The sequence below is a fragment of the Neoarius graeffei genome, chromosome 14 (genome assembly GCF_027579695.1).
Source record: "Neoarius graeffei isolate fNeoGra1 chromosome 14, fNeoGra1.pri, whole genome shotgun sequence".
In the NCBI taxonomy this organism is placed as follows: domain Eukaryota; kingdom Metazoa; phylum Chordata; class Actinopteri; order Siluriformes; family Ariidae; genus Neoarius; species Neoarius graeffei.
The window spans coordinates 14,788,245-14,800,551 of record NC_083582.1 but is presented as its reverse complement, the minus strand read 5'-3'; the positions used below and the strand labels follow the sequence as shown (position 1 = coordinate 14,800,551).

General features: G+C 41.0%; 1 protein-coding gene across 2 annotated transcripts in view; it reads right to left on the bottom strand.

Annotated features, from left to right (window-relative positions):
- The window catches only part of mpp2b (MAGUK p55 scaffold protein 2b), a 137,606-nt gene that overhangs the window by 87,581 nt on the left and 37,718 nt on the right, over window positions 1–12,307 (bottom strand). For both annotated transcript variants that reach the window (XM_060939340.1, XM_060939339.1), the window contains one exon: window positions 7,273–7,373. In XM_060939340.1, the coding sequence (XP_060795323.1) occupies window positions 7,273–7,373 (101 nt within the window). The remainder of the gene's footprint in view (window positions 1–7,272; window positions 7,374–12,307) is intronic.

Here is a 12,307-nt window from a genome sequence, read left to right as displayed (position 1 = left end):
TATGTCTTTTCAAATGATTCAAAAGGGACACAATGCATTGTTTATCATAAAGGAGGTCATTTCATTCAATAAATCAGTAGAAGTGAGGGCAGCAACAGAAGGAAAACAACATCCAAGACACAGGATATTGGAAGAGGAAGATTTGAGAAAGAGACAGTGGATGCTGCAGCATCATGCTCATTAAAAGCTAGATCTAATTAAAACACATTCACTCATCTGGATTCACCACTGCATTTGCAGGAAGTCCCACTGGGAGATATTCTCATCTCAAACTTGGGCTCTCTTTGCATGCCACACATTCATGTTTCAATCTTTCTCTCTTTCAGTTGAGACAAAGCTTCTCAATAGTATTCTCATCCAGTGACTGGCAGGGCAGAGCAATAGAGACTTGCATATCATTTAACAAGAGAAATAAAAATGTTCTGATGTTGGTGGTCTCATCAATGCCCTTTAGAAATAATCAAATCTCCATACATATTTAGAGGTATAATGATGAGATAATAGAAGGAACACAGTGTTTCCCACAGACCAGGTAGCAATTTGTGGTGCTCCACTGTGCCGATGAGGGAATCGTGCACGGTGGTGTCGTGGCGGTCGGTGGAGTCGGTCATTGGGGTGTATGCAAAGTGTTTACAGCGGGCGGTGTTCAAACACACAGTATTTTTCTTCAGAGTCACCTGCTGGGACTATTTTAAAGCTACAAGAAGCATTTGAGATTATTCAGTTCAATCTAAATTCTTTTAAGTTCTTTAAGAGAAGACAGAACAACTTTTACCAGAACCCTGCCTGGTTTCATTCCTCGACCCAACTTTACATTACAGGGCAGGCCATTAGTTTGCTGGGCTTGATGTTGGTGGAAAACATGTCTTTTAAATTTATGAAAATTACTCACCAAAATTGAAGTTTAGTTTTTTGCCTTTTTGGTGGCAATCTTTCAATCATTCTTTAGTTGACATTCAAGGAATAAATTGCAAAAAACAAGCTGGAGGTTTTTATTTTAAATATTGAACTCAACACTTACCTCAACCAATACTAAAATGAAATAAATAGTATAATGTAACAAAATAATAATAAAGTAAAATATCATAATTAGATGTAAGAAACCACTTAAGGTAACACCAAGGCAACTAACAATAATGATGGTAATAAGCATTACCCTAATTGGTGCAAAGCCTGCATGCCCTATCAGAACATTTAATTCTGCATGGCTTCCTGAAAAAAAACTCAAGTGCCCTATCGTAAGGGAAGTCATTGGGTTCAGGACCATTTATGGAGATTCGTAAGCAGGCTGCCAGGTGTTCCCCTTGGAGCCTATTCCTGAGGTCTGTTTTAATCTATGGATAAAGTACATTTTCTTCATCAAAGCACTAAATTTCCATTACATCAAAAAAATAAAGGAATAGACCCCTTGCACTGACGTCACCCGAAACCGGAAGTAAACAAACCCTGTGCCATATTGGAAGACCAACAAACTCGTGATTAGGGGGAAATAACGGCAGCGCGCGGTATGTGAACCCACGAGGCACTTGGTTCATCAAAAACCTACAATGGTAAACTTTTGTGCTGTGTTAGGGTGTTCTAGCAAAGCTGATGGGAAAGGTGAAAAGAAGTCTTTCTTCAGAATACCAGCTGTGATTGAGACACAAGGGGAGCAAACCAAGGAGCTTTCTGCCAGGAGACAGAGAGAGTATTTAGCTGCTTTATGCAGAGTGGATCTGAATACTTCAAGTCTACAACAGTACAGAATATGTTCAGACCATTTTGTTACTGGTAAGTCACTAGGCTAGAGTGTTGTAGAACATTTTTTTAAATGTTTACTGAATAAAAACATCCTTAATTTTTATCACATTTATGTTATATATTTCACTTCTTTCTTTTGTTTTAATTTTCCTCCCTCCATCCCTCTTTGGATTTTAAATATAGTTTTTCCCCATGTCCAAATAATTCAAAGATATATAAATAAAAACAGATAAGTAGTAAATTAAAAATAAATTATGAAATAAAAAAATCCATAACAGCATGAATACAGATTGCAATAGTGGTCAAGTGCTATAATTTTTTTAACATGATAGTGGAGAATTTCATTTAATCTGCACTGATTATTATATGAATGTTTACAATGTCTGGGTAGCAAACAGATGGCAGAATTGGTGTCAGGTCCTCCTTATGTTTCCATTCTCCCTTGCCCCGAGTCTTATCATATGGGTCAAACCCATCAATCACAGCCAGTTTCTCCACATACCGTGCCCTTTCTGCAGCTGGTAATGTACTCACATAACCAGAATTATCAGCCATCATGTCACTTCACTCTCGCTCGTAGTTTGTTTTATATTGTGAGTATGTATGTATGTATGTACTTGGTCTTCCAATATGGCGCCCTAACAAAATCTCGCGGTACGGTGACGTCACGCGGTAGCCCTCTATACTGAATTTCTATGTGCTTACCCTATTCATAGCTGAGAAATCCAGTGCAGTGATGGTTTAGCTACTTCACCAATAAAGCTAATAAAGATGTTTCTTAAAATATTCAGATTTTATGCTTCAGATAGCATCAACTAGGCATCCCTGCGAGTATAACATTTTATTTAGGCTAGTGGGAAATCCTTATTTATTGTGAATGTCAAGCCATTATTAATAAACTTGCATGAATGCTGAAGCGGGATAAACGGGATAATGCAATAAGGCCGGTTCCTCGCGTCAAGCTGCTACTGCAGGGATGTGATTGGCCAAGGACAAAAAAGCAGGAAAATATATAGACCCATAATGTGACACGGCAGCAGTGTGGTATAAACAGACAGTTTCAGAGAACTTTACCCATGAGATGTTATAATGACTCAGCACCCCATTAATGGCCAAATGGAATTCAAGGTGAGCAGTTTAACTCCACACAGAAAGGCCCTTGCCGGCCACGCGGCTCGAACCCAGGACCTTCTTGCTGTGAGGCAACAGTGCTAACCACTACACCACTGTGCAGTCTAATAATAATAATAATAATTATTATTATTATTATTATTATTATAATATCATATAATTATCATCATGATTATGAACAGGCCAAATACCAAACGGTTCCTGGTTGGAGACGGAGTGCACTACTGTAGAAGCCTTTTTATGCTTTCTATAGGGCGGTTTTGGAGAGAGCTGGGGGGCATTTGGGATTCAGTTAATTATTATTATTATTATTATTATTATTATTATTATTATTATTAACAAAAGAGCAGCTAGCTGCGGCTGAATCCCAAATGCCTCCCAGCTCTCTCCAAGACCGCCCTATAGAAAGTATAAAAAGGCTTCTACAGTAGTGCACTCTGTCTCCAACCAGGAGCCGTTTGGGATTCGGCCTGTTCATACGCATGCGTAATAGCGCTCATTTATAGATGTGTTACTAACTAACTAACTAACTACAATTTCCAGTGAATTCAAACTGGGACACACTTTAAAACTACTACCTGGAAAACAAAACTGTTGATGAATTAACAAACTGATTAATTCCTAACTTCACTCGTATGTACTTATGTAAAGTATTAAATTAGTTTGCAAGCTAACAGTGTAATGTGTTTCTACATCCAGGCTGCTTTAGTGCACACACACACATACACAGCCAACATGGACTGAAAGAGGACCCCCCCCCCCCCCCCCCCCCACACACACACACACACACACACACACACACTCAGACACTCACCCAGAAGTTTCTTCACCTCATCTTCACTCATGTAAACGTTGACACTCGGGTGGTTGTTATGGCTGTTGGTGCTGATTATCCCGCTGGGTCTGGCGAGGCACAGGGCCGCCTGGAGCAGCAGGAGCAGCACGCAGCCCCCGAGTGTCCTGAGGGCTGGAAGCGGCCCAGCGCGGAACTCCATCCGGCGACCCTCAGCGCCCCGCGCCGCCTCCTTTTGCCCCAGCATCGCACCTTCACTCTTCCCTCACACTGCTTTAGCAAACCCTCAGGCTCTACCCTCATCCAAAACTTGAGTGGCCTCCGGTGGGCAGCATTCCTATAGTAGGTGATGATAACGACGCTCACAAAAACCCCGCTCCATCTCCAGCTTGTTGTCCGGTGCTTCCTGGCCGAGCTAACCGTAACGCTAATGACGCCAGCTAGCTAGCTAACTTTGTTCAAGTCTTCAAGACTCGGGTCACATAAAGGTTACTCTCGCGTTATGCATAATGGGCTTTTTTTTTATTATTATTGGTACCGCTTAACCTAGGGTAGGTTATTATGCGCATGCGTGGCTCATTGGAGTTGCCTATGGATAATGTGGTAATGTGGTCCTACCCCCCCCCCCCCCCCCCAAAAAAAAAAAAACGAATTTGCATGATTCACGAGGATCGCATTTTTATGCCTGAAAATCCGGAATTCCGGAAAAATCCGGAAGAATCACATCCTCGTACTGTATGCATCAAAATTGGTTTATAGCCTGACTCAGGGATGTCTGTTTCCTGTAAGCCAAGAAGGCTATGATAAAGCTCATCACGAGCACGACGTAGGCTACCTTTTAAAATAAGGGGTCGGAAGGCGAATCGGGAAGGCTGCGTTATTCAGGGATGAGAATGAAAAATATTAAAGTCTGAAAAAAGCCAGGGGTTTGGGGGCTGCAGGCACCCAGTGGGGCCCAGGGGCAGGGAGCTAATGATTTTTGGCTTTTTTTTTTTTTAATACCCCAAAACCATTAATTTTATCAGCAAAAAGTTGCAATGTATTTGGAAATAAATTCCCCTTCTTGGTGGACTACCAGGTGAAAATGATTAATATGGTATAAGAGACTTGTTTTTAATCAATTCACATTTGATGATTTCAAAAAAATCAATGTACCTTTTAATATAAACGAGCTCTACAATATTATATTTCTGCATTTTTGCTATTCATGTCTTTGAATACTCTAATCCTTTAAAATGAAGTGCAAACCAGAAAAAAGTGCTATCATATAATTCTCTTAAGCTTTCTTCTGATGTTATCATGGTAGCAGGAGGTCTTGCATATTAAGCAGGCAACATTCAACATCACTCATCACTTCCCTTTCAACTGTTGTGTGTACTAACTAGGTTTTATCTGGACAGGATGTTGTGTAATGTAATACAGATACCATATGGTCAATCTGAAGATCAAGATGGTGATTTTGAATTAAAGAACAGGCATGTACAATGGGCATTACATATTGGAATTTTTTTTTAAATCAAAAACTATAAGTTCATCTCAGCCTAAAGTTTGGGCAGACGCTCCCGCGCGGCACATGCCAGCAATTCCGTCCCCCTATGAAATGAGCAATAAGTAGGAGAGTTATACACAGTATCATACCTAAAATTTTATCAGAAATATAGATATGATACTATGATTCTCCCCAACATGCTACATTAGATAAGCTAACCCCATTTATAAAAGATACGCACTTGTATATGACGTGTATTTGATATATGTGATATATATGATGTACTGTATATTCATACATTGTTACTTTACGGAAATCTTCAATAAGTTTGGTCTTTTCATGACAGCCTGTTGTAGACCTAAATATAATGCACATGAAATGACACTCCTCACCTCAACATGTCCTTTACAATCATTTAAGCCACCATGGGCAATGCTGAAATCACTGTTGCAAACAGTACATCGCGCGAAACTGTCATTATTGTTGACCTTTATTAGACAGGGAGATTCTTTTGTGTAATCTGAGCTGAAGTGGGTTTTGTATATTTGTTTTTTTGGGGCGCACGCTCTCTCTCCATGCCAATCCTGTAGGCTGCACTGACTCAACTGAAAGCTTCGGTCCTCGAGAAAAGAGAAGCCCGCCCACACTGAAAGCTGATTGGCTTATTTTGCTGAGTAACCCAATCAGGATGCTCTTTGTCTAGCATGCGCTCTCTCTCGCGCTCCCTCGCGCACTCTGTCATATGCGTGATGCAGACATTAATGTTTCGCGTGCACGCACTTGCTCGCTTGCTCTAGATTCCGGGAGATATTCTCCAACGTGCGGGCATCAGGGAGCCGCTATCAATATGCGGGAGACTCCCGGAACTTCCGGGACACTTGGGATGTCTGCGTTATAAGGTGACCACAGATCGTTAACCATACCCCCCCGAGAATTTCTCAATGGGTTTACATCAATCTCAAAAACGATCATTTTGGTCTGAAAAAGTCGGAAATCCGCCGATGGGCAGAAAATTCTCATCCCTGGTTATTTTTAATTAGCACACCTCTCCGTCTGTCTCTGTGCGCGCGCGCGCGCGCGCGAACGAGAAGAAAGAGCACTATGAATGAACAGAACGATACGCAACGGAAATTTTTTTTTTTTTTTCAAAATCGCGAGTCTGATTGTGTGGCGCTAGGAATCCATTGTGTGGCGCTGCGCCACACAGTGGTCTATGTATGAGAAACCCTGGAACAGGTCAAAATACATTCCATCATAGTGTTTTGTGCAATAAATAGTAATAAACACCTGAAATATTCCTCAATGATTGAGTGGCTGCAGTCGGTCAATCAGATCACTCTGTGCAACTGTGGTTTTTTTAATCTATAAATCACTTTGCATAATTATGATTCACCATATGAGTCTATTTTAAAGTTTCTCTTAACGTACAATTTAGGAGTCTATCCTAAAGTCTCTGGGAACATAAATGTGTAAATACTGGTCTTGACAACACAATCTCACTCACTCACTTTCAGTAACTGCTTTATTCTGAGGATTGCTATGGAATAAGTGGGCGGGGCTAATCTTGGGTAAGGTACATGTAAGATTCATTCATAGATGCTAAGTGAGAGCAAACATACTTAAAGTTGGACCAACAAGCATTCATATTTACTTCTATTTACAATTCAGCAAAGAAGTACTTTTGTAATTGTGAACAATTCCATATAAACAAGCAGGAACTGTGTCACATTCTCTAACAAAGTGATATCTGATTGGTCCATTTTTAAAGAGGCTGGCCAGTCTTTTTGTGGGTTTACAAAGTGATGAACACCCAAAAAAATTTTAAAAACATAATTAAATACAGTCTGAAGCGGTAGCATGTTATGTATAAGTCCTGGTTCTTGGGGGGGTTGTTGTTTTTTTGCTTTAATGCACTTTTAATCATTTCATTTAATTCATTGTTTTCTATTTTGTCCTGTTCTTTCCTTGGACAGAGAACTGTCAATTAAGTGTGCTCATTAGAATATTCAACCACACCCACCCAGAGGCCTAATATAACGTTGAGGTTTGATATTTTACCCTAGAAACTAATGATTGAGGAGTGGTCTAAACCAGTAGGAGTGTGTGTTGCCACGCTCACCACAGGACTCTCCATGATGCCCTTCAGGAAGATGAGGTCCAGATCATTGGCTGTGGTGGAGCCGGTGCTATCGCTCAGTGTGTCCAGGACACTGTGCATCACTTAAGAGGAGAACAGAGAAGAAGTCAGAGAATAATCAATACACAATGGCAAAAAAAAAAAAAACAGAAGTTTTTCAATGGAAAATGAGATTCATTACGCACCAAACACTTTATCCTTCCTGTCTAACACAGAGATTAAAAAAAGAAAACATTTCATAGGATTTTTCTTCAATTCAAGCAGAACTGAAGAAGTTTATGAAACATGGTTAATATTTCTCTTAGTAACAGTTCAGAATTTACACCAGTGTCCCTCAGCTCATTAAAATGAATGTTAATTAATATTAACTAAATCAGGCGTATTAAGAAAAAGAGTTCTCCATGGGGCGGCACGGTGGTGTAGTGGTTAGCGCTGTCGCCTCACAGCAAGAAGGTCCTGGGTTTGAGCCCCGGGGCCGGCGAGGGCCTTTCTGTGTGGAGTTTGCATGTTCTCCCCGTGTCCGCGTGGGTTTCCTCCGGGTGCTCCGGTTTCCCCCACAGTCCAAAGACATGCAGGTTAGGTTAACTGGTGACTCTAAATTGACCATAGGTGTGAATGGTTGTCTGTGTCTATGTGTCAGCCCTGTGATGACCTGGCGACTTGTCCAGGGTGTACCCCGCCTTTCGCCCGTAGTCAGCTGGGATAGGCTCCAGCTTGCCTGCGACTCTGTAGAACAGGATAAAGCAGCTAGAGATAATGAGATGAGATGAGTTCTCCATGATTGTGCTCTCATTTCTCATCTGTAGCTAAACTGAACTCCTTTCCAGAGTGTCTGTTTTCAGTCTTGTTTACTGAGACTCGCTTGCACACCTGTGTTATTTTTGAAACCCACTCCACTGAAACACTGAAAGCAGCAGTGGAGAGAACCTTGATGCTCATCTTCCTTCCTGTAGAGTGTGTCCATCCCTCACGGCGAGAGTGTGAATGTCAGAGAAATTTGGAGGATAAGTCGTGAGTGCGCTGTGTTGAAGCTCACAGCTGCTACATAATTGGATTTAATTACACAATCCACTCATCTTCCTCTCACTCACTTCCTCTCCAGTGTTGTTTCTGATTGCTGCTGTCTGGTGCATCCCTGGATTTCACATGCAGGCAGAAATCAGAGAGCCCACTTTTCATTTTGACAGAACAGATGCTTTTTGCTTTGAAAGGCGTTGGGGGAAATGAAAAGGAAGACTAAAATAAACAGGTGTAGTTCTTCATAAAATATTGCGCTTTCAGAGATTACTGATTCATGCTGATCTTCTTCACAGAGCAGTGGACATGAGTATATGTCAGTAGCAAGCTTTATACTACTATAGGATCATTTCATATATTAAGACACCTCCAATGTATATCCAGTAACCAGCTCACCAATAAGAGTCGACTCTTTCTGCTTCCAAACAGCTCCCAAAGTTGACAACATTTGCAACTTCAAGGTAGTGTAACACACTTGGAGGAAACTGCTATCTACCCCCTTCCAGATACACAAGCTCAAAGACAACCAGGATTGGCTAATGTCTCTGTGGTTGACAGGGGAGAGGGAGTATGCCCTGTGGTGTTGTTATCATCCTTACATGATAATCCACTGCCACGAATTCCAGTGATGTTTATTCCGATTATGTTATATTATAGCAAATGTTAGTCATGTGAACAATCAAACAGAAAAAGGATTATATCAAAATGTGATGTTATATTTTTTAAAACTGTTTACTGCACATTCATGCAGATTCACTTCAAAATCCAACATCCAGCTCCCTCCCTGCTCTCTTCCTCCTTGGTGCTGAAAGTTCCAAAATGTATTTTAATTTACCAAGGCCAAGGCCTCTTAACTTCCTGTTAGTGATCATGATGAACTACAGCTGGTAGCTTCTCTGTGCACAATATAAAAAGGATTTGTTTGACAGTCATTGGATTGACCAACACACAGTACAATAGAAAAGTCCAAGGAGCGCAGTGCAGATCTGAGAAATAGGAGCATAGATTTACACAACCAGGAATGTCTCTTGGAGCTGTTTCTAAACAACTGAAGATTCCAGGATCATCAGTTCAAACAAGTGTATGCATGTATCAGTTATTGAGAGGTCTAACCACTTTGCCAATCCACTGTGCAGGAAAAAGACCAAAACTGTCCCCCTCAGCTGAGAGAAAATTGATTCAGATGGTCAGGAACAACCCAGGAACCATCAAGGCACAGGCCTTCCATGAAGTGGAAGCTGCTGGAACACTGTCTACAATCAAGCGAGTTTTACAACCATGGAATGAGAGGCTGCCATCTAAGAAAGAAGCCTCTGCCACAAAATCCACACCTTCAAGCCTGACTAAAGTTTCTAGCTGAACACATGGATGAAGGAAAAGCCTTCTGGAAGAAAGTTTTATAGTCAGATGAGAAAAAGATTTAGTTATTTGGCCACAATGACCAGAGGTACAGAAGAACACGATTAACATGATGCTACCAACACTATGCTTAACTGTTAAGCATAGTGTTGGTAGCATCATGCTCTGCAGCTGTTTTGCTGCCAGTGGAACTGGTGAATTTCACAAAGTGGAGGAGGACTACCTCCGAATTCTTCAACATAGCCTCAAATCATCAGGAACACAACTGGGTGTTCCAACAGGACAAGGACCCCAAACACACATCAAACCTGGTTGCGGGGGATAAAGCAGGATAACATTAAGCTTTTGGAATAGCCTTCCTAAAGTCCTGATGCCCTATCGAAAATATGTGGACTGTTCTTAAAAGTCATGTCTGTTCCAGGAAACACACAAATTTAATTGAACTCTACCAATTCTGCCAAGAAGAGTAGACAAATATCCAACCAGAATTCTGACAGAAGCTTGCTGATGGAGACCAAAAGCATCTGGTCAAGGTGAAAGTTGCTCAGGGACATTTAACCAAATACTAAGTGGCTGTATGTATAATTTTGACCATGTCTGATTTCAGAAAGCCCAAAATAAATTCAAACTTGTACATCAAATTCTTTTGTTTTTTATTGAAGATGTATGTTACAGTTATTCTGCAACCAAAAAAGAACAGTTCAAAGAAAATCACTGAAAGCCCAATACTGCCATAACATTCATGTGTGTATTTATTTAAGAAAATAATTTAGCACAGGCAGAATAAATACATTAATTATGGAATGCATAAAATAACCAAAAACATGTACAACTTGTGATGAAAAATATTTAAAATATATGTTTCTTGCTTTGTTTATTTATTATTTTATTATTTAAAAAACTTTGGTAGACCTGGTCATGCATACATAATGCATTCAGGCAGTTAATTAATACATTGCAGGTAGATTATGGGGCTTTATGTGTATGCGTGCACACACACAAAGAGTATAATCCAGTATGAAAACGAACCTGATAAAGAGGCATGAGAGGAAGTGGATTAGCACATTCCCCTTCACTAATTAACACACAGGACATGGACAAGAGACAAACAGTAGCCAAGCAAAGCAGGAAAATAATGTGCACGTTTTTCACTTTCTCTTCTCACACATCATCTACCAATCCATTCACACATACCTCACATTTCATGTAAACAATTATACACACAAATGCAAACTAACACATACCCTGACTACATTTTCAGTCACCTTGTAGGTGTTCAGTTACAGAAATGAGTTTGTTATTGTCTTTGAAGACAGGATGATCTATCAGCATGGTGGTATAGTGGTTAGCACTGTCGCCTTACAGCAAGAAGGTTCTGGGTTCGAGCCCAGTGGCTGATGGGGGCCTTTCTGTGTGGAGTTTGCATGTTCTCCCCATGTCTGCGTGGGTTTCCTCCCACAGTTCAAAGACATGTGGTTAGGTTAACATGGGGCAGCCATGGCCTGAGGTTGGGCTGAAGTGCCCTTGAGCAAGTCACCTAACCCACAACTGCTCACTGGGTGCTGTAGCATAGCTGCCCACTGCTCTGGGTATGTGTGTGTGCTTATTGCTAACTTGTGTGTTGTTCACTGCTTCAGATGGGTTAAATGCAGAGGATTAATTTGTGCTTAAGTCTGTACTTGAGTATATGTGTGACAAATAAAAGCTTCTTCTAACAGCTGGAGACTCCTTCCATAAATGCTAATTAGCTGTATAATGAACAAGCACGTTAATATGTATGATAATGATTATGAACCTGGGCGACACGGTGGTGTAGTGGTTAATGCTGTCGCCTCGCAGCAAGAAGGTCCGGGTTCGAGCCCCGTGGCTGGTGAGGGCCTTTCTGTGCAGAGTTTGCATGTTGTCCGCGTGGGTTTCCTCCGGGTGCTCCGGTTTCCCCCACAGTCCAAAGACATGCAGGTTAGGTTAACTGGTGACTCTAAATTGACTGTAGGTGTGAATGTGAGTGTGAATGGTTGTCTGTGTCTGTGTGTCAGCCCTGTGATGACCTGGCGACTTGTCCAGGGTGTACCCCGCCTTTCACCCGTAGTCAGCTGGGATGGGCTCCAGTTTGCTTGCGACCCTATAGAACAGGATAAAGCGGCTAGAGATAATGAGATGAGGTGAGATGAGATTATGAACCTATAAACCTGTGATTAAGAAGGTTATTTAGGCAACAGTGCATAAAAAATGCTAATGTTGCTCATAAAAGTGAACAAACTTCCTGCGCTAGGAAAGCTGTTTTCATGCACTCGGTGACACAGTGTGTTTTCCCACTCTGAACAACTGCTTTTCAGAGTACTTTGATCTACGCACTTCCTGGTTCCTGAGTTGTTTGCGCCGAGTCCTTTTTTCCCGCGAGTGCTGGCGTTAATTGCTAATCTTTTTTAACTTTTTTCTACAAATAATTTTCCAGTATCCTCTTCATTTTTATTGTACTGTTGCTTTCCTTTTTGTACTTTCAACTTTCCTTTTTTCGGAAGAACACCGAGACCTGAAGCTTTCTTTTCTTTTTTTTTTTCTTTCCTCCTGTGTAAAGACCACAAGCGGAGGCCATCTACATTGGATCTGCTTTAATATCAACAGATCTTCGATTAAAGTA